General features: G+C 37.0%; 1 protein-coding gene across 7 annotated transcripts in view; it reads right to left on the reverse strand.

Annotated features, from left to right (window-relative positions):
- The window catches only part of Ncoa1 (nuclear receptor coactivator 1), a 306,946-nt gene that overhangs the window by 26,781 nt on the left and 257,981 nt on the right, over positions 1 to 22,184 (reverse strand). For all 7 annotated transcript variants that reach the window (XM_029553833.1, XM_029553836.1, XM_029553826.1 and 4 more), the window contains 5 exons: positions 15,545 to 15,662; positions 12,894 to 13,062; positions 11,123 to 11,437; positions 5,185 to 5,286; positions 1,111 to 1,510 (listed from right to left, as the gene is read on the reverse strand). In XM_029553833.1, the coding sequence (XP_029409693.1) occupies positions 1,111 to 1,510; positions 5,185 to 5,286; positions 11,123 to 11,437; positions 12,894 to 13,062; positions 15,545 to 15,662 (1,104 nt within the window). The remainder of the gene's footprint in view (positions 1 to 1,110; positions 1,511 to 5,184; positions 5,287 to 11,122; positions 11,438 to 12,893; positions 13,063 to 15,544; positions 15,663 to 22,184) is intronic.

Genomic DNA, 22,184 nt, shown 5'->3' on the forward strand with positions numbered 1-22,184 from the left:
TGAGAGGCTTGTGGCGGGGGGTACAGGCCCAGGGAAGAAGAGGGAGGGGGGTGGAGATCTTTTTTAAAGGTTAAAAAAATCATTCAATTTTATGTCTTATAGGGCTTATACTGAGTTCAATATTATATAAATGTATTAACTCAATTGTGAAACTAGAAACTTGCACCCACTGTGAAAGAGATGTACTCTTGCTTTTGGGTGTGTTATTGAATATGTTAAAGTTTTGTAATGAAATGCTTCTTCTAATCATGTAGTTATTAAAAATTAAAAAAATAAATGATTAAAAAAAGAAACAAAAAAATAAAAAAATCATCATCTAGGATAAAGAAAATGGAAAACAGAGAAGACAAAGGTTAAAAAAAACAAAAAACCCTTTTGTTTTTTATTTATTTTAATTTTATGTATACAAGTATTTTGCCTGCACGTGTGTATGTGCACCATGTATGTGCCTATTGTCCACAGAGTCCAGAAAAGGGCATCTCAGATCCCCTGGAACTTGAGTTACAGAAGGTCGTTTGTTACTGGCCATGTGGGTGCTGGACACTATATACAAGCCTTTTACAAAAGCAGTAAGTGCTCTTAACTGCTGAGTCATTTCTCCAGACCCAAGGAAAAAACTGAAAATCAAAATATTTATTGTGGAGGAAATCATAACCTACATAGTTAAAAGTGGTGTCATCAATGAGAAGTCTGAGATGCTTTGTAAAGATTGATTATTCTTATGTTTAAACTATCAAAAACAAAATCACCCAATGATTTTGAGTTACAGTACTAAAACCTGTTACCTGATAACTTCATTGTAGTAGATCTCATAGGGATCAATGAGAGAAAAAAAAAATCAGTGAACTTGTTTTGCATGTGAAATGTTAAAATTTTTAGAGTCAGAAAGTCCTTATAAAATGCCCTAATTTACTAATCACAGCAACCAGAGAGAAGCCTCAAGCCATCCAAGCATTGAGTTGCAAGAACTGAGGCTCCTGGCCCTCTTGACTTCCACCTTCATCTTATTTCTTCAGCAAATGCCTGAAGGTCAGGGAAGAGAAGCACACACAGAGCAGGATCTGCACTGACGGGTTCATCAGAAAAGTAATACAGTTGTGCATCCCATACCTGATCCTGGATACTGGAAGACATTCTGCTGCATCTGAGGATTGATTCCAGTACTAAACTGTCCTCCCATGTTTCCTGCCATGCCTCTGTTCACCATGCTGCTGCGGGTGGCTAAGGATGCTTCAGGATTTGCTGCGAGTTGAGAAAAGGGGCTGGTAGAAGCTGGCGGGGTTCCTGGGTTTGTACCATAGTTTGGTGGGTAGGGGAATTGCTGTGGAGCACCCTGAGGAAGACGGGGATTCCCCATTTGAACTGGCAGTCCAGATGAGGGAGGGAGGTTGTTCCCAAAGCTTTGCTGCCTCATGAGCATGGCTCTTTGCTGTATTAGCTGCCTCTGTCGATGCTGCTGACTGTACAACTCCCGCTGACGCTGTGCCAACATTTGAGCATTCAGGGGTGGCTACAAAGGAGGAAAAAACCCTCAGTTATTAAAATCATTATAATTAACTACCTATTCTAGAAAGCATATATGATAAAGCCTGGTAGCCTCGGGCAAAATAAAACATGTAGCAATCAACAAATTACAAAGGAAATCAAAATAGAAAAGAAAAACATTTAAAAATATTTTATTTATTATTTTTATTTTATGTTTATGAGTGTATTGCGTACATGTAGGTAGGTGCACCTGTGTCATGCAATGCCTGCTTAGGTCAGAAAAGGATGTGGGATTCCCCTGGAACTAGAGTTAAGGATGATTGTTAGCCACCATGTGGGTGTTAGGAATTGAACTCAGGTCCTCTGCAAGCATAGTCAGTGCTCTTAACTGCTGAGCCATCTCTCCAGCCCCAGGAAAAACTTTTAAAGAAATAATTACAGGAGAAAAAAAATGTATCAACTACATTTTATAGGCTAAAAGCTCAAAAATGCTGACATAAATAATCTATTATTTTTCAAATAAAAATTCCAAATTAAAAGTAAAAAAGAACTACCTGAGAAAAATCAAAGAAAGTATGTGTTAATTAGTTTTGTGATATACAGCAAGAAAACTGTTAAGAGAAATACAAAAATTGTAAGGAAGTAGAAGAAAATGTCCCTGATGACTTTCATTTCTAAATGTTTACTGCAGTTGTAGATGGAAAGACATAGTCTTCCCCCTTTGACACTGGTACCATTACTACACTTTATTTAAGTGAGTAAAATATAATTGAAAGTGATACTGATTTTTTCATTATACTTTTCTTGTATTTCCCAAATTATAATCAACAGGTATTACCTTTATGCTTAGAAAAATTTATAAGCCATTAAAAAGGAAAAACTAGAAATCTAAGATTCAATGCCTAACAAATTATCATTTAAAAAGAAAACAATTAACTAGAAATAAAATAGTCAGCAGAAGTAAATGGAAACAGCTATTTTATACCATTATGCATCATAATAATACTCCAGGCATTAGCATAAGTGGCTTAATAGCTACACCATTATGGAGGAGGAAAGAAATGATAAAATTAGGTTGAAATCACTTTTCAGTTTCACATGCAAAGTAGCATGGCATGTCAATAAAGCCTTTTTCAGATGCCAATTCAGAGTGAGGATCTGACTGAAGCATATATATAGCTCCCTTAAAATGGAATCTGCCAACTGGACTTCTACTTTGGAAGAAACTGAAATATGGCTTTCTGACAGAAATCATGTGAATTGTTATAGTGGGGTCTTGTTTCCTTACAACTTAATTTCTCCTCAATGCAATCCAAAAGTGAGATTTACAACTTAAAGACTGAGAAACTCAAATTTGGACTCAAGAAGGTAACAGTATCTGCTGCTTAGCAGTGGTCTCTGTCAATATTACCCCTTTGCTTAGTGGTGGCTTCCTATATTTGCCCAAAGTTTATCAAGGTTCACTTAATGAAGAAGAGTTTTGTTTGAATCATCTCTAAAATTCTTTGTCTCTCAAAGGTTTACTTGAACTTGGTTTAATAAAATATAAATTGCTGAAGTAAAAATATTAGAGTATATGTGGAAATGAATATTACATAGATATCATTGAGAAGGCCGTCCAGGATTTTTTTGGGGGGTTATCTTAAACTTGTGATTCTCCTCCCTCAGCCTCCCCAGTGCTAGGATTACTACATCTGGCTCCATCCAGTTCTTTAAAAAAATTTTTTTTTCATATTTTATTATTTTTATGTGTATGTGTGTATTGCCTGTATGTAGGTAAGTGCACCCGTGTCGTGCAATGCCTGTGGAGGACAGAAGAGGCTGTCGGATCCCCTGGAAATAGAGTTACGGACAGTTGTTAGCTGCCATGTGGGTGCTGGGATTCAAACCCGGGTCTTCTGCAAGAACAGTCAGTGTTCTTAACCACTGAGCTGTCTATCCAGCCCCCAGTTCTTCTTAAGAAAAATACTTTATTTATTCATTTTGGAAGTAAGGTCTCACTACATAGCCCTACTTGGCCTGGAACTTGCTATGTAAACCAGGCTGGCTTCAAACTCATAGAGATTCTTATCTCCTGCCTCTGTCTCCCAAGGGCTAGGTTTAAAGGGCGCACCGCCATGCCTGGCCTTATTATTATTTTTACTGATTTTCTGAAAATTTTATATATTTTAATAATATTTAGACCCCCTTCCTATCTATACCCCTGCTGTAGCCTTCCCCCACTGGATTTCATGCACTCTGTCATATATATATATATATATATATATTAAGGCCTATCAAGACAAATTTGTGTCCTCAAATGTCCTTTGGTGTGGGTCCATCCATTTGAGCCTGGCTAATTTATCTAGCATCATACCCTTAAAACTGACTCTCCTTCTCCAAACAGTTATCTGTTGCCAAAAGTTTCTCAGCTAAGGTTGGGGCTTCTTATACACTTCCCTACTTCTATGCTGGGATTTTGCCTGGCTTGAGCTTCTGTGTGTCTTGTACATGATGCTGTTACCATTGTTATGAGTTCATATGAATAACTTCTCAGCTGTCTGAAAAACTGTTTTTCCTTGTCGTTACCCACCACATCTGGCTCTTATAATCTTTTATGCCTCCTCTTCCTCAACAGTCCCTAGGCAGAGATTTGATATAGGTGTTCTATTCAGGAATAAGCATTCTGTAGTTTGGTCAGTTGTGGCTTTCTGGGTTAATCACCATCTCTCACATAAGAAAGCTTTCTTGTGAGAATTGAGAGATGCATTACTGGTCTTTCTGCCTCATTCTGTTATGTTCTCTGAGCCTTAGGTGTTTTGATTACATTGTAGATGTGTCACTCTAGGAATGGGCACTTCACAGGCACTTTTTCTCTGCAGTTTGACCAGTTGTAGAACTTTGTAATACATCTGGTGCATAAAAGAAGCTTCTTTGGTGAAGGTTGAGAGGTACACTTCTCAAGCTAGCCAGGGGCTCTGAGGCAGTGGGAACCGGCCTAGTCCCAGAGCAGGAAGATGGTGATTGATTGGCCTTAAGGTTTTTATTTTATTTTATTTTATTTTATTTTTGTGTGTGTGTGTGTGTGTGTGTGTGTGTGTGTTTATGCCATAGTGGGCATTTGGAAGTCAGAGTACAACTGTGTGAAGTTGATTCCTTCCACCTTTGGATGGGTTCCAGGGAACTGAGGTTGCCAGGCTGCAAGGCAAGTGTCTTTACCTGATGTGCCTTCTTGTTTACCCTCATTCAGTTATTTTTAAGTGTAAAGTTCTAATGACTCTTAAGTTTACAAACAAGGATCTTTAAAATAAATAAAACCTAGAAAATACTGCTTTTCAGGCTGATCAGGGTGCACAGGATACTTAAGACAGCTTAGCAATGTTACTGTGTTTTGATCAGGTTTTAGGTCCCATTTACAATGCTTCAGGTCAGAAGCTTCTTATTATTGGTGCAATTCAATGCAGCAATTAGTTTTCTACCTAGTCAACTAGAATCGTGTAACAATGACAAGAATAACAGTAAAATGAAACCCAGAACCTGGCTTTAGATCAAATGTCAGAAACAGACATCACAAGTAGGCTACTAATTCATCTAGAAGCAAGCTACACTACAAATATTAACAGATGAGCTTCCAGGCCATGTCAGAATCACTCAAGTCAACACTAAGAAACACCACTTGAGCTAGAGAAGCTTTCCTAATGCCTGGCTTCTGAACATTACCTGAGGTGTAATTTGTTGTTGCATGCCTGATCTCATGTTGATACCAACAGGAGCAGTTGCTGCAAACTGATTCAGGATAGCTTGCCGGTTTTGGTGTATCAACTAAGGTAAAGAGAGACAAGGAAAGATCACATTTCTACAGGCAAACATGGCATGGTCTTATAAAGTAAAAAACAACTTTATTGATTACTAAAAAGTTTTAGGATTGCAGGTTTAGTAATATCTCCCATGTTTATTTATCAAAAGGCTAATAACTCCTAATATTTATCAGATAATTTCTGCATTCACAATTCTACATATAGCAGAGCATTTAGAAGTAGAATATACACATGAATATATACACAGACACACATTTAGCATATGTCTTAAAACATGTTCATAGTTACTTCAGACAAGTACATTAGAAGAGAAAAACAGCTTTGTATCTTAAAATATTATGAATAAAAAAGCAAATATAAAATAAGGGCAGTTCGGGAAAGGTCTGGGAGGTAAATGGAAAGTCGAGGTATCTGGAGGGTGTTCTCATTTGGATGCTCTATCTCTGGTAAGTACATATTCAAGGAAAATCCAAAATGATATCATTTGCCAAAGAGAATTATGTAAGAAACAAATGGTCTGAGAAGTGGATTATTTATTTAACTAGAAGTAATTACTTTAGACCCACATTTCCCAAATTGGTGTTCTAAAGAACATTGTTCTGCAGGATATTAATAGATGTGCCAGGAAAATAGCATGCTGTGCTGTAGGGAGTATTGGAAATGATGGGTTACATAAGGTGAAACACATTTATTTACTGCAGTAATTTTATGAGCCTTTAATTGGCCAAAACAGTGTGCATCTCCAAGAAGGGATAGACTGTACAATTTTTATATCATAAACCTTTTCTTCTGACTTATATTTATCAATGTGTATCTCCCAGAATAATCTGTAGAACACTGAAGTTCAGGCTACATCAGCCTAATGCTACATATCTCATAACAATGAAGTATAGCTGGAAGTAGGATTTCATTGTTAATAATATAAAGCTTAAAAGTTTCTTCTTCAATATAATTTGATAGGAATAACTTCTTCAGAGAGCTAGTAACAATAATATTAATACTGTATTATTTTGTTGTTCTATTATTGTTGCAATAATGAGAACAGAACCTAGGGCCTTGCACCTTCTAAGCAAAAACTCTACTTTCTACTTTTGAGTTTTACTGAGGGCCTGGGATGTTTCTCCCAGACTAGTTTTGAACTGCTGGGTTCCAGCAATCCTCTCCTGCCTTGGTTTCCTGAGTAGTTATAAGTATAGGCATATGGCACTGAATCCAGCTCTATGCTAGTTGATTTTTTTTTCTTTTCTTGATTTTTAATTGAATTCTTTGTGTATTTCATACAGAACAGCTCAAATAATTTTAATCATCTTTATACCTCCATCCCCACTGGCACCATCCCACAGCCCCCTCCCCCACTGGAACCCATATACTTGGTCATCCCTGTTAAGGCCCACTGGGTTGTCAGTGTCCCCAGCCATTCCCCAGTGCAATGTCTACTTGAAACAGAGTGTCCAATGTCTACTCGAAACAGAGTCCTTCCCAAGCTCCTGGGAACCTGCTCATATGGTTCTACGGCAAAGGTGTCAGCATACACAAGTCCCATGCAAACTCAGACAGACAATAACCCAGCATAGAACTGGGAAAATGAACAGCTAGTTTTTATACAGTTATTTTATCACTTATAAGTTATACAAATATATGGCTAAGTTTTATTATACTATAGAGTAGAAAGCCTATTTTTAGAAAAGAACACAAAGAGCTATGAACAGTGATTAAGTTTCTCATTAGCAAATAGCTTACCTCTTAAGTCTAGTTTCATTTTTCTGATTCACATTACATCAGAAAACAAACAGACTTTAGAGCAAAGTTTATACAATATAAATGTTTAGGTACAACTTTAAAGCATTATAGAATAGGGTAAAATACAATCATTTCAAAAATAAAGATGCTAACAGAAAGGTCAAAAGGACTCTTAGTATACAAATCTAGGTACTTACTAAACTCAAAAGAGCATGGATGTAAGTTTAAATAAGCCAAGTTAATTTCACAAATATTTATTGAAAAAAGTATATTCAGGGATAGTGAGATGGCTCAGTGGGTAAAGGACCCACATGATGGAAGGAGAGAACCAATTCCCCCCAAGTTGTCTTCTGACCTCCATATGTGTACCATCTCCTAAATAAACAAATATAAAAAAAGCTACAGGCTCATGGTGGCTGAAAGTAAAATAAGTATAGATCTATAGAAAATGATTTTTTTTGGTCTTTTTGAGACAGGGTCTCTCTGTAGCCCCAGCTGTCCTGGATTCACCATGGAGACCAGGCTGGCCTTGAACTCACAGAGATCCACCTGCCTCTGCCTCCTGAATGCTGGGATTAAAGAAGTGCACCACCATGCCCAGCTAGAAAATGATTTTTAAAATAAAAAAACTGTATTTGAGATACTGTCTAAAATTTGGAGGCCACACAGAGAGTGAGTTCCTTTTGGGAATTTCCTGATGAGTGGTGGAGGCCAATATATAGCACTAGAGGGCTCAAATGTGATACCTACATGTATGCAGAAGAACATGAAGGCAGTGGCCAACAGAATGAGTGAGCTCAATAGTGTCTCAAATCATGAGAATGTTAAGTGGCAAGAAGGATGGCAGAGTTAACTTGAGGTAAAAGCAACAGCAGTATGACCACAAGGGAGAGAGCAACAACATATGATATTTCAATAGCACTGAGCGATGAAGAGATGGAAACTACAGAGGGAATGCAAGTTGGAACCCAAAACTTAGAGTGTTATATATTTTTAACCATTGTGAGATAGATACTGTGAGAATAAAATGGGTAAAGAGAAAACAGATACTTGAGATGTAGTAATCATTAGTTTTTAAAAGTAGGAAGGGTTATTTATCTTAAATAGCAGAAATCTATAAACAGTTTTTTTGTATGTGGGAGGGGGACAGTGTATGGTGCAGGCTTATGCATATACAGATATCAAAGCAAGACAAGAGGTGTTTTCCTCCTTGGCTCTTTACCTTATTGCCTTGAGATAGGGCCTCTCACAGAAGCAGAAGCTTACCCTTTAGGCTAGGCTGGCTGTCCAGCAAGTTCTCAGGATCCTGTTGTCTCTGCCCACCCCCAATGCTGGGGTTATAAGCATGGCCTGCTTTTTGCATGCCTCCTGGAGTTTTGTTCTCTAGTGAGTCTCTCTACATATCTGGATGTTTCTGGGCTATCATTTTCCAATAGGTAGAACAGTCTCTGCTTAAGATGGTTCCACACTGTTTTATTTCTGAAGCAAGCTTTTTGGCAGGTATGTCCAATCTGCAGCCCATGGGCCACACGTAGACAAGGACAGTTATGAATGTCGCTCACTTATAAAGATCCTGGAAACTTTAAAAATTTTCAGATCTCTTTGCTATCTTTCTTGTAACTCAACTGTGTGGTTCTTAGGTATGAACAATGCCATGTCATAATGTAAAAAGGTTGGACATGTCTAGACCTTGATACCTGGTACAGTAACTTTTATCTTCATTTCTTTTTAAGACTTATTGATACTCTAAGATAAATTTAGCATCTATTTGTCAAATTTCACATTGAGACTTTTAAGGAAATCCACTGAATTTATCAATTACTTTGAATGCCCATCATTTTATAACAGATTTTCAATTTATGAATATCTTTTATTTGTATCTTTGTAGTTTCCAATTACAAGTTATATTTTTAAAACTTTTTCACATTTTAAACTTTTTAAACATTGTGACTATATTTTGAAATTATATTTCTTAGCTGGTTGCTGCTAGATAAAAGCTTTAATATTAATTTTTTATTTGTTTATATGAACACTTGGCTGACGTTCTTGTGGATTCTCTTGGATTTTCTTTTTAATAAGTATTTTTGGTTTATTTATTTTTATGATATATGTATGAGTGGTTTGCCTACATGTCTGTAAATGTAACATGTGCATGCATTGCCCATGGAAAAGAGGGCATTGAATCCCCTGGAACTGGAGCTAAGCATAAGTGTTAGCTGCTGTGTGGGTGCTGGGAACTGAACCTGGGTCCTCTGGAAGATCAGCAAGTGCTCCTAATCACTGAGCAATCTCTCCAGCCCCTTTCTTGGATTTTCTACAAAGGCAGTCATATTACCTGAATACAATTTTCTTTCTCAGGTTTGCTTTCTGTATTTTTTAAAAATATTTTTATTATTTTTATTTTATATGTATGAGTGTATTGTCTGCATGTATGTGAGTGGACCTGTGTCATGCAATGCCACAGAGGTCAGAAGAGAGCTTTGGATTCCCTTGGAACTGGAGTTAAGGACGGTGTGTAGCTGCCACGTGAGTACTGGGAATCAAACCAGGGTCCTCTGCAAGAGCAGTCAGTGCTCTTAACTGCTAAGCTATCTCTCTAGCCCGCTTTCTGTATTTTAAACTGAGGAACATTTTTAGTATACTTATGGTATTTTCTTTTTATTTTTTATCTATATTGACATGAATTGATGAATCTAAAATATGGCAGAACAAAGCCTTCTATTTGATCCAATTATTAATTTAACTTTAAATAATATATTTAAAATTGTTGACTTAACCAGGTACTGTTATTATTAACCCACAGCTGTTACTCTCCTTTTCATTCTTGATAACAGAATAGGATTTTGCTTAGCTGACCATCCAAATCACATGACTGAAGGGGTACTCATGAGTACCTAATTACTACTTATCAGCAATTGGTTAGAGATGTACATATGACTGAGTTCATGACAGCCAAATATGTTTAGTCCTCTTTTACGTGGGTGGAGAAGGGATGGGTGGATAAAGAGGAGCAGTCTATAAAAAAGTTTCCTGGCTTTTGAAAATAAATACATAAGAGTCCTTTTTCTCTTGTTAAATATAGGGGTTTTTTGGCAAGTGGTATTTGTACTCATAATATGCCACAAATTATAGGGTAAAAATGAAAAAGAACTCAGATCCTTGATACAGCTCCCTACCTGCTGTTTATATAATCCTAAATATTTACAGTATTACATCAGTTTATTTCCTACCACTCAAGAGGTTTAAATCATTCACAACTCCTAGGCCCTCAAACTTGTATCCTTCTTTCATTCTAATAGAAGATCACTAGATATCAATCTCACCAACTTCAAACAACATAAATTTTATTTTGTTCCAATAATCAATGGTATCTCTCATTCTATTTTGTAAATTAAGCTATATTTCTCTTTATTAATTTAGCAATTACTTGATATCCAATATAAAACTAGTTCCTATTTCAAAAATTAAAAATTATATTGCTAGCTGGGCGTGGTGGCACATGCCTGTAGTCCCAGCACTTGGGAGGCAGAAGCAGGCGGATCTCTGTGAGTTCAAGGCCAGCCTGGTCTACACAGTGAGTTACAGGACAGCTGGGGCTACAGAGAGAGACCCTGCTTCAAAAAGACAAAAAAAAATCATATTGTTTATAAGGAGTAGGTTTCAAAGTACTTTGCTGTAAGTCAGCTTCCTTTAATGAAAGGTTCCCTTATGCCTATCCAATCAGACCCAGGATGGTTTAAAAAATTTTTTTATTCATTATTTTAATTTTATGTGTATGAGTGTATTTCCTGCACGTATGTTAGTTTCCTCTTGTGCAATGCCTACAGAGGTCAGAATAGGGTGCTGAATCCCTTGGAACTGGAGTTACGGATGGTTATTAGCTGCCATATGGGTGCTGGGAATTGAACTCAGGTTCTCTGCAAGAGCATCCAGTGATCTTCACCCCTAAATCATCTCTCCAGCACCCCAGGATGAGTTTTTGAGTCTTCCACAATGATTTTGAGAGTGGACCTGACACTTTCACTGCAGTAACTAGGTTGTCACAGAGAGCTCTGGCACAAACCTTTGGAAAGCATCAACTGCTAAAGGAGAGCACTCACCTGCTGTTGTCCCTGTAACCGCTGCTGTAGTTGAAGTCGAAGTTGGTTAGGTGCAGCTGGAGGTCTGTTGAGAGTTTGTCGGGGCTGCATGCCCATGCCGGGTGAAAAAGTGCCCCTGGGAGGTGTTACCTGAACAGGCATAGTCCCCAGTGAAGGCTTCTGCCTGACCATGCCTTGGAAAGGGCTAGGGAGGCTGGCAGTAGGAGAAGGAGATGAGTATGGCTGGGAATAGAGGGTGGGTCTTTCTTCCATCATCAAAGGTGGTGTTGCTTGTTGTGGTGGAAATCTCTCTGATAATACATCTAATCCTCCCCCCTGTTAGGAAAAAAAGCCAAAATATTTTATAAAAATAAATGGCAATAAATGAGATGTATCTCTATATAAATTTGGAACTGAAAGCAAATTATCTCTGGAAAGTTTTATCGTAACATATTCATTCTGAATTCATGCTCTATAGAAGCTCATCTGAAAGAAATCATTTATGACAGTTGTTTTTGAATGGAATGATAAATTAACTAAGATGTTTTAAGTCTAAGTAGGGATTAAAAATACGGTTAAAAGGTCCTAAATCATGAAATGAAACTTTACAAGTTTGAAGAGTTTCACTGCAAAACCCAAGAAACAACAAACTTTATATATATTTATTATTGTGTGTGTGTGTGTGTGTGTGTGTGTGTGTGTGTGTCTTTTCACTGTAAAACCCAAGAAACAACAAACTTTATATATATTTATTATTGTGTGTGTGAGTGTGTGTGTGTGTGTGTGTGTGTGTGTGTGTAGTGTATGTGTGTATATGCTCATGTCTTGGGGAGGCAAAGGCCAGAGGAGGACATTGGGTGTCCTATTCTATCACTCTCCATCTTATTCCTTTGGGACAGGCTCTCTCACTGAATCTGGAACTAGGCTGCTGGCTACCAAGACCTAGTGATCCTCCTGTTTCAACTCCCCATGGCATTGGGGTTACAGGCATGGACATTACTACATCCAGCTTTTTATATGGGTGTTAGAAATTCAAACTCAGATCTTTAGTTTGAGCAGCAAGTGCTCTTACCCACTGAACTATCTCCCCAGCTCCAAATTTTATGTTTAATAGGGTATCATTAGAGGAGGAGTCCTAAAAAGGAAGCAATTAGACATTTTTCTATTTCAAATATAGAATTCATGATTTTTTCTTATTTGGAAAAAACCCTATAGATAATGTAAGAGAAGATTTATAGCTTTCAAACATTTTAATTATTATCTAATATATTTTAAATTATGACCTGATATGTGCATGCATAACTGAAAGGAGAGTTTTATGAAATAAATGTCCCCATTTTATGGGTCACACACTCTGGCACTTTGCATTCTAGCCTCTTCTCCATTTAAAAATTGCTGGTCATGATGCATTACATTTCTTTGATAACTTCATAATCCAAAAAAAGTCAACCAGAAAGTCAGAGTGTCATAAAATATATTAAAATTTGTTGAAGATCAGTATGAATGATGGATAAAGCCCTAAAATAACAAGTGATGATATAAATCTGAATTCTATCCTAGATGGATTTTTAAGATTTTGTATCATAGCGAAAAACTAAAGCTTCCTAATTCAAAGTATTTGTAATTCTGATTACCATACTTTTTATTTAAAAAGGTCATTATTCATTACATATTTTGATAACTTGTATAAGGTATAAATTATAGAACAGCTAAAACAGTAGGAAAATGCTGAAGAAGACCTTTTTTGAAAATTACTTTCTAGTGTCTCAGGGCTACAATCTATAGTAAATACCTGAACAAGTTTGTCAATTCCCAGGGCTCTGTCCAGTTCAGCCAGCTCAGTTTCATCTTTGCCACTGAGGAAGGACACTAGTTGTTCCAGAAGAGCCTTCTCATCATTTCTTCCTTCTACTGTTGTTGGTGGACAGAGAAGCTCATCTAATTGTGAAGTAATACATTGGCTACAGGATCAAAAGATAAGAAAGGTAGGAAAAATGATTCAATTTTAAGAATACAAATACGCACATACAATATGTGCAAATTTGGTTCTACAAAATTCTGTTACAATGCTATCAATGAATTTTAACGCAATGAAATGTTCTACACGTAATGTGTAAAAATTCTAAGAGCATTTATTTCGGTGTGTGTGCGTGTGATGTTTGTACATAAGCATGTGTGTACTCAGGTGTCCACTCCTGTGTTTGCATGTATGGAGGCCAGGGGTCAATGTCGGGTGCCATATTTTCTGAGAAAGGGACTCTTATTGAACCTGGAAACCAACTGGCTAGACTGGTTGGCCAGTGAGCCCCTCGGATCCTCCTGTTTCTGACTCCTGGAGCTGGGATTATAGATGTTTGTTACTATACCTGGTATTTAAATAGGTGATGGGATCCAAATTCAGGCCCTCATGCTTGCATAGCAAGCAGTTTACCCACTGAGACATTACCCCAGCCCACAAAGAACATTTAATGCATAGCTTGAATACAGTCCATCTTTTAATCAACCACTGAACTTTGGATCCATATTCTTCATGTTGTCTTACAGAAATATTCTGAAAAATGAACCAAATATAATTATGAAAGAGGAAGTAATTTTTTTTTGTCTTTTTGACAAAAAAAGACTGTCTTGTTTTGTCTTTTTGTCCCTGTAGCACCAGCTGTCCTGGAACTCACTATGTAGACCAGACTGGCCTTGAACTCACAGAGATCCACCTGCCTCTGCCTCCCGAGTGCTGTGACTACAGGCGTGTGCCACCATGCCTGGCTCTGGAAGTAATTTTTTAAAAAATATTTTATTATTTTTATTTTATGTGTATGAGTGTATTACCTGCATGTAGGTAAGCACCCATGTCATGCAGTGCCCACTGAAGACAGAAGAGGCTGTCGGATCCCCTGGAACTGGAGTTATGGACAGTTGTTAGCTGCCATGCTGCTAAGCCATCTCTCCAGCCCCAAGAGGAAGTAATTTTTAAAAAGATTTATTTATTTTATATATCTATGTGTGTGCCTGAGTGTACATATGTGCACCATGTGTGTGAAGGTGCCTGCAGAGGCCAGAAGGGGGCATCGGATCACCTGGAACTTGAGTTACAGGCAGTTGTGAGCCATCTGATGTGGGTGCTGGGAACTGACCTGGGTTCTCTGAAAGAGGAGCAAGTGTCCTTAACCCCTAAGCCACTTCTCCATGCCTGGAAAATGTTTTTAATAAAAGTAAATAATCAAAAAAAGTAAATAATCATTTAACATATTTCCAGATTTATTCGTGTGTGTGTATATGTGTGTGTGTGTGTGTGTGTGTGTGTGTGTGTGTATACCAGAGGTCAAGACTGTATTCCTCAATCACATCTCCATCTTACTTTTTTGAGACAGGGTCTCTTACTGAACCGGGAGCTCTCAGATTTGGCTAGACTAGCCAGCAGGCCTTAGGAATCCTCCTGTCTCTGTCTTCCCAATGCTGGAATTACAGAACTACAAATAAATGTAGGTGCTGGGATCTAAACTCAGGTTCTCATGCTTGTGTGGCAGTACTTTACCAAACAAGCCATCTTGCTAGACCCTTAGATTTATTCTTACCCTATTTATTGTATGGATACCATTAATTATTGGTAACTGAATCGTAATCAAAACAGTACATTTATTTTACTTAACTTTGAAAGATGACCAAATTATACTGATAACATGATGTGTACATAATATACAAAATAAATTGAAAAATGTAATATGCTATCAGCAACAAATTGTTCATTGATTCATGTAGAAAACATATACCGTAATCCAAACTGATATTAGTTGATGTATAAAACTTAAGACATATATAGAAAATAACAGAAATACAATGACACCATCATATAACTAAGAATTCTTCTGGGAAGATAAAAGGAGAAACAGTCCAGTTGATGTTTTAGACTGTCTTCAACATACTATGTATCCTTCCTTTGATTGCCATGTATGAGAGATAGTCTGCGTTATGAAATACAGATGCCTATGTGAATTAAGAAATACAATTCAAATCAAAATGGACTACTGAGCAGATGTATTTTCTTACCATATGCATTCTTGATCCAAACAGACAAATGACAGACAAAATCATCATATAGCTAAAGCTTAAAGGGAATACAACTGGTATAGTAGGGCCAATTTATCAACAGGTCCCAGGAATATTATAGTAATCAAAGCAATGAAACAGATGAAAGACAAAACAATAGTTGTACACCATATCAATCTTTTGGTGATTACTATGTATACTTGCTTGTGGTCATATGGCAAATAAATCTGCTCGATTTGCTAAAATGTGTCTTCCCTTATCCCTGTCTCTTGAATGAAATATTTACACCAACTTATAGCTCAAAAATCCTAGTGCAGACTGGACTCCAATTTGGCAAAACAGTTCTTGGTTTATAAGTTGATATCTGATACCTTATAAAATACAAAGTGTATTACTTACTCTTCTGGCTTGTTCTGATTTACAGTTGTCACAGCATTATTTGTCCATGGAATCTGATCGCCAGTTCCGGGTTGTGTAAACTGGTTATCAATTGTTTCTAATTCTAGTTCAGGCAATCCTGATTAAAGAAGAAAAGTTCATTATCACGAGGATAAAATAACATTTTCAGAAGTAACACATTACAAAGTAGAGTGAGATTTTCCTTACAAACTATTACTTCAATGACACAAAGAGAATTTATTCAGAAACTCAAACTGGAAGGTGTCCACATATAATAAAGGCAAATGAAAAAGTGAGAGAGAACAGACTTCTGAACCAAAACAAATATAGTGTTGCTTGCACCGTAAGCTGACACCACTATGGGAAAAGCAAGGACTCTGTCAGATATTACTTATTTTAAAGATAAACATAGTAATTCTGGTTATCTGCCTTTTCAGTCTATATCATGTTAGATTATGCTCCTAAAGGTAGGAACAGCAACACCAACATGAAACGAGTGCAAGCAATCAAAAGATAAAACACATCTACAAAAGGCAGGAACAGAAAGAGAAAGGCAGTGTAGTCTGAGGCTTTTCAACAAACAGGCAGAGCTCTGAGAGGATAGCTGTATAACTACAGTGTTACTCAGGCCTCCAAGACTCAAAGGCAAGAGGTTGGACTGTGTTTTGTAACTGAAGAAAGGAATACACACAGTTTAGAAAAATTATCTGTAGCAGCTTTTTGAAAGTGGTACAATTTCATCTCTGAATTAGTTATACTAGGAAAAATTAAAATAACCTAAATTCCAGAAAAATCAGTGATGAATTAATGAATTAAGAGACAGAAATCAATAATGCATTATTAAAAGAGAAAAAAGCATGTTCTAAGACATTAGATTAGAACAGGTAGATTCTGTTCTTATAAAATCATACATATGGATAGAAAGAATTCTAGGAGGCTCTTATATATCTTCTTGGTTCATTTTAGGCAATAAGAATCTTTTTCTTTTGATAATGATTATTTGTAATTTCTACAATGACTACATAAATGAATTGATCATCATTATAGGCTAAATTGTGTCCTCTCCTCCTAATTCATATGCAGATGTACTAATATCCAGTACCTCAAAACATGACTGTATTTGAAGACAGGACCTTCAAAGAGGTGATGCATTTCAAATAAGCCATTACAGTGAGCTCTAATCTAATCTAATTAGTGTCTTTTTAAAAGAAGAGAAGATGAAGATAACACAGAGAGGAGGTGGCCATCTCTAACCCAAGGGAAGAGACTTCAGAAGAAACCACACTGATGACACCTTGATCTTTGACTCCTAGCATCCAGAATTGTAAGAACATAACCTGTGGGGCTTTGTTACAGCAGACCTAGTTAACTAAAACAATAATTTTGTGTGTGTGTTTTTTTTTCAAAGCTAAACTGGTCTTGGAGTTTGCTGTTCTTTCTGTAGTAGGGATTAAAGCCAGGGCCTCATGGATATTAGGCAAGCCACTCTATCACTGAGTTATATACCCAATCCAGGCCCTGTAGTTTTAAGTGAAAACTCAGAATTTCACATTCCAGCTGGTTGTGGTGGCATACTCTTGTAATTCTAGCACTCAGGAGGCTGAGGCAGAAGTACTGCCACAAGTCTGAGGCCCATCTGAGCTGCACGTGGATTCGAGGCCAGCCTGAGAGACCTAGAGAGAACCTGTCTCAAAACAAAAATAAGGTAGGCATGGTGGCTCATGCCTTTAATCCCAGCCCTTAGGAGGCCAGTCTGGTCCACATGTGACTTCCAGGCCAGCTTGGGACTACAGAGACTCTGTCAACAACAACAACAGCAACAACAACAAAATAACAACAACAAACCCCATTCTAATGATGAATGATTGTATTAGATCTGAATGAAGTCTGAAAAAAAATAGCAAAATATGTGTGGATCACTTTCATGTGACATATGTTCTATTCTTTTTTTGGTCTTTTTGAGACAAGGTCTCCCTATAGCCCCAGCTGTCCTGGAACTCACTATGTAGACCAGGCTGGCCTTGAATTCACAGAGATCCACCTGCCTCTGCCGCTCAAGGGCTAGGATTAAAGGTGTGCACCACCATGCCCAGCATATGTTCTATTCTTAACATAAATAAAAATAATAGGAATCCACATAGATATTTACTTCTATTTTATTTGGTGTGAATGTGTGTGTTGTATGTACATGAGAAGGTGCACTCATCTGTGCATATGCATGTGGAAGTCAGAGGTTGACTTCAGGTGTCTTCCTCTCTACTTTTTTTTTTTTAAATAGAGAAACCTGTACTTTATTGCTGATGTACATGAAGATCTAAGATTGTCATGGCCAACAAGGAGAGCCAAGGTATTGCTGACAGAAGACGAACCCATTCTCAACTGTCTTCTGGAGATCAGAAATAGCGTTGGGCTCCATCTTAATCTTGAAGCAGAGATGGTCTTGGGTACCAGTTGTTTCACTGCTGTGTAGTAATGCTTCCTGATTTTTCTTATATTTGGCTCTCTTACTTTTGAACCAAGACTTCACTTTACGATCATCGACATCAATGAGCTCAGCGAGCTGTTTCCTTTGCTGCACATCAGGATGCTGATTTTCTTGGAAAACTCTGTCCAGTTCTACCTTGTTTTTTAAGATACTGTTTTTCACTGGGCCTGGAGCTCACCATTTTGACTAAACTGGCTGGCCAGCAAGCTCTAAGTCTTCTGTCATCTATATTCCAGTTATGGGGTTATAGATGCATGTCACCATGCCTGGATTTTGCATGTGTGCTAGGGATCTGAACTCAAGTCCTCATGCTTGCATAGCAAGCACTTTATCCACTGAGCCATCTCCCAAGCCTGGCATTTACTTTTAAATGCATATAACTATATTTTTCAATTAAACTGATGTATAATCATGACAAAGAATAGAAAAACCAAATTCTACAGGATTCTGAAAAACCATAACAAAACAATCTAAAATCATACTAATGGGAAGGTAGTCACTTAATTCTTATCATTATTTAAGTCAGGAAGGTGGTCAAAGATTTCCTAAAGTTGCTCTGCTCTACATACCAATTCTTCAGTGCTATCCCTTTCAAGAAATCTAGTAGTTTACTTAGGGGATGGAGAGATGGCTCAGTGGTTAAGACTGTGCACTTTTCAGGTCTAGTTCCCAGCACCTATCTTGGGCAGCTCACAAGTGATTTTAAGTCCAGCTCTAGGGGCTCTGATGCCCTCTTTTGGCCTCCACAGGCACTGCACTCACATGCACATACACACACATATACACAAGTTAAAAAAAAGTCTTAATGAAGAGTTTACTTAGTTCAATGTTAGTACATAGCACCCCATTTTACTAGTCTTGAGGGGAAATGCTAACATAATAAGATATAATATTTTCAAAATATAGCTAGGCATAGTGGCACATGTCTTAGGAAGATCCAGAGTTGGAGGCCAACCTGGTTATAGAGTGAGACCCTATCTCAAAAATACAAAAAAGAAACAGTCAAAAAATGAGTAAAACAAGATTCATGTGTTAAATTTGATGTCCAGGGAAATGCAAGTAAACAAAAAACAACAAACAAAACCCAAACTATCATCATCACTACCACAACCACCACTACAACAAAAAACCCACTTTGTTCAATTAAAATTTTCGTTTACATAGTTTGTATGCTTAAAAGAAATTGTTTTTTAGTCTAAAGGTCACTTTACTCTTTTCGGACTTCCTTCAGAAACTGCCTTCTATTAAAAAAACCTGAGTGTTTGTTGGAAATCTATGCAATATACAAGCTTTCTCTTTGGTTCATTGTCTTTTTCGTCTCATGTTCACTATTTTTGGTCATATTTATGTTCTCACCACAAACATGAATGAGTATGTCTACAGAAAACAAGACAAACAGTCATTTCTGGAGCGAGAAGTCAGCTAAAGCAGGATTAAAAAAAAGGCCCTAGAGATTTCCAATAGAGCACATATGTAATATAATATAACTAATATAATAAAAATAAATGCTCTATTACATACAGTCTGTACTCAAGTCATCCTCATGCCTCAGTATGTCAAATAGCTGGGACTTCAGATGGATACCACCCATCTCAAATTGCTATGGACTTTGAAAACAGCTCAACTTTATATTTTATTCATTTAAAATTTCAGCCAAAGGGAAATTTTATATCTCCATTAGCTACAATGAACCCAGAAAAATTTATGAAGTATTTAAAAGAAATTCTGCATACCAAGGAGAAAGCACTCTCTTAATCAGGTGGCGTTTGCCCATTTTACTATCTCCAACAGCTGATTCAACACCTTCCAATTCTCATATTCACAGTTAATTTTCTTCAGCTGTTGAAAAGGAAACTTCTGACTCAGGTTTGTGTATCTTTGGCAGTAACTGGGCAGAGCAGTTACAGTTGTTTTTTTTTTTAAAATATTAAGTAGACAAAGGTCTAATTTGTTTAGTAAATAAAAAGTTTCTATAAATTAATAAGATAGAAACCCAATAACCAAGTAGATAAATGGTCAGAGACTATGAAGAGACTGAATAAGATCATTGAAAAGTAGTCAACTTAATTCATAGTAAAAGAAGTACAATTTAAAAATTACATTGAAATATTTGAAAATAAAAACCCATCACATTGACAAAGGTGAGAAAATGTGTAACTCAAAGTATTGAGAAGGACGAACAGAAATAGGATCAGCCGTGCCATAATTTGTGAGATTATTTAGTACCGTATACATCTATCCTTGACCCAGGCATTTCTATTCAGAACTTCTATTTCAGATATATGCTCCTAAGTGATAAATTTTCTCTACATAAGATTACTCATTACAGATCTGTAATACCAAAAGATACCAATCATCAGTCAACCAGATAATTAAATTCTAACCCAAGTTTAGATATAAAAATGTACATGGGGGCTGGAGAGATGGCTCAGTGGTTAAGAACACAGGTTGTTCTTGCAGAAGACCTGAGTTTGAATCCCAGCACCCACATGGCAGCTAACAACTGTCTGTAACTCCAATTCCAGGGGATATGACCATCTCTTCTGACCTCTGCAGGCATTGCATGACACGGGTGCACTCACCTACATGCAGACAATACATACATATACATAAAATGAAAAAATAAAATATAAAAAAATTAAAAAAAGAAAAAAAATGTACAAGATGGCTGGACACTGAAGCACAAACCTTTAACCTCAGTACTTGGGAACTTGGGAGGCAAAGGCATGTGGATCTCTGCGAGTTCAAGGCCAACGTGGGTTACACTGTGAGACTCTTGTCTCAGAAACAAACAGACAAACAATCAATACAAGTTATAAAATAGCATGACATCTAAGGAAAAATGATTAAGGTTCCAAGCAGTGACTGTGCATACTATGATGCCCTTTTTTCTCCTTGATAGTGTCTCAGGTTGACCTTAAACTTGCTATGTAGCCCAGGCTGCTTCTAACTTAGAATGCCCCTGCCATTTGTATGCACACACGAAAAATAAAAGAAGTCTTTGCATGTTATATAGTGTTCGGATTCACAGAAGATACAACATTGCTTCCAGTATGAAGAAACTTGTCATTACATGTGATTATTGGTATTGTTTCATATGCAGAAGTATATGAATATCTTAAATACTAAAACAAAACAGAATCTCCACACACTGTATGTACCTCTAAAACAAGAAAGTTAAAATGAATCTTAAGTACTAAACAAAGTTACATGTGAAACTTATTACCTTATAGTTATATATTTTTGATGTACTACAAATCAATAGGATTTAAAAGATAATAATTAACTCCAGGCGTGGTGGTGCGTGCCTTTAATCCCAGAACTCAGAAGTCAGAGACAGGCAGATCTCTACGAGATCAAGGCCAGCCTGGTCTACATAGTGAGTTCTAAGAGGGTGAGGTTATGGAGACCCTATCAAAAGAAAAAAAGATAACAATCAAAGAATATATATGTTCATAGAGCATCAGGAGCCCATCCACTTGTTTCAGTGCTGTCAATCATCAAATATTTTTGGAATTCTTTTGAAAGAAAATAAGCCTCTTCAGAGGTATCCTTAATTTTAATTTTGATTTTAAAAAGGTACTACTGGTCTAGCAAGATGGCTTTGCAGGTAAACATGCTTGTCAGCAAGGCTGACGACCTGAGTTTGATTCCTGAGATCCACATGGTAGAATGAGAGAACTGACTCCTTCAAGTTGTCCTCTGACTTCTACACATGTGCTCCTCATCCCAAATTAATAAATGTAGTTAAAAATTTAAAGTATGGGGCTGGAGAAATGGCTTCGTGCATGCTAAGCAAGCACTCTACAAATTGAGCTACATCCCAACCCAGTGTTACTTTTGTGTAGAGTGTGTGTGTGTGTGTGTGTATACACGTGCGTGTGGGTACATGCCTACAAGCACAGAAGCCAAAGTTCAATATAGTGTCTTCCCCAATTGCTCTCACTTTTATTCATTTACCTATTTGGTTTTTTTGTTTGTTTGTTTTTTATCTATTTGTTTTAATAATAGCAAAACTTTACAAAAGTATCTTCATTACAAATTTAAGATCTGGAGGTACCCTTGATCCCACCCAAAGCATTAATAAACATGGACAGCATGGCAAGTTTTTCATTTAAAAAGGATCCATGAAAAACATGGGTTGGAGAGGTGGCT

This window comes from Nannospalax galili, unplaced genomic scaffold (genome assembly GCF_000622305.1).
Source record: "Nannospalax galili isolate Female #2095 unplaced genomic scaffold, S.galili_v1.0 scaffold1191, whole genome shotgun sequence".
In the NCBI taxonomy this organism is placed as follows: Eukaryota; Metazoa; Chordata; class Mammalia; order Rodentia; family Spalacidae; genus Nannospalax; species Nannospalax galili.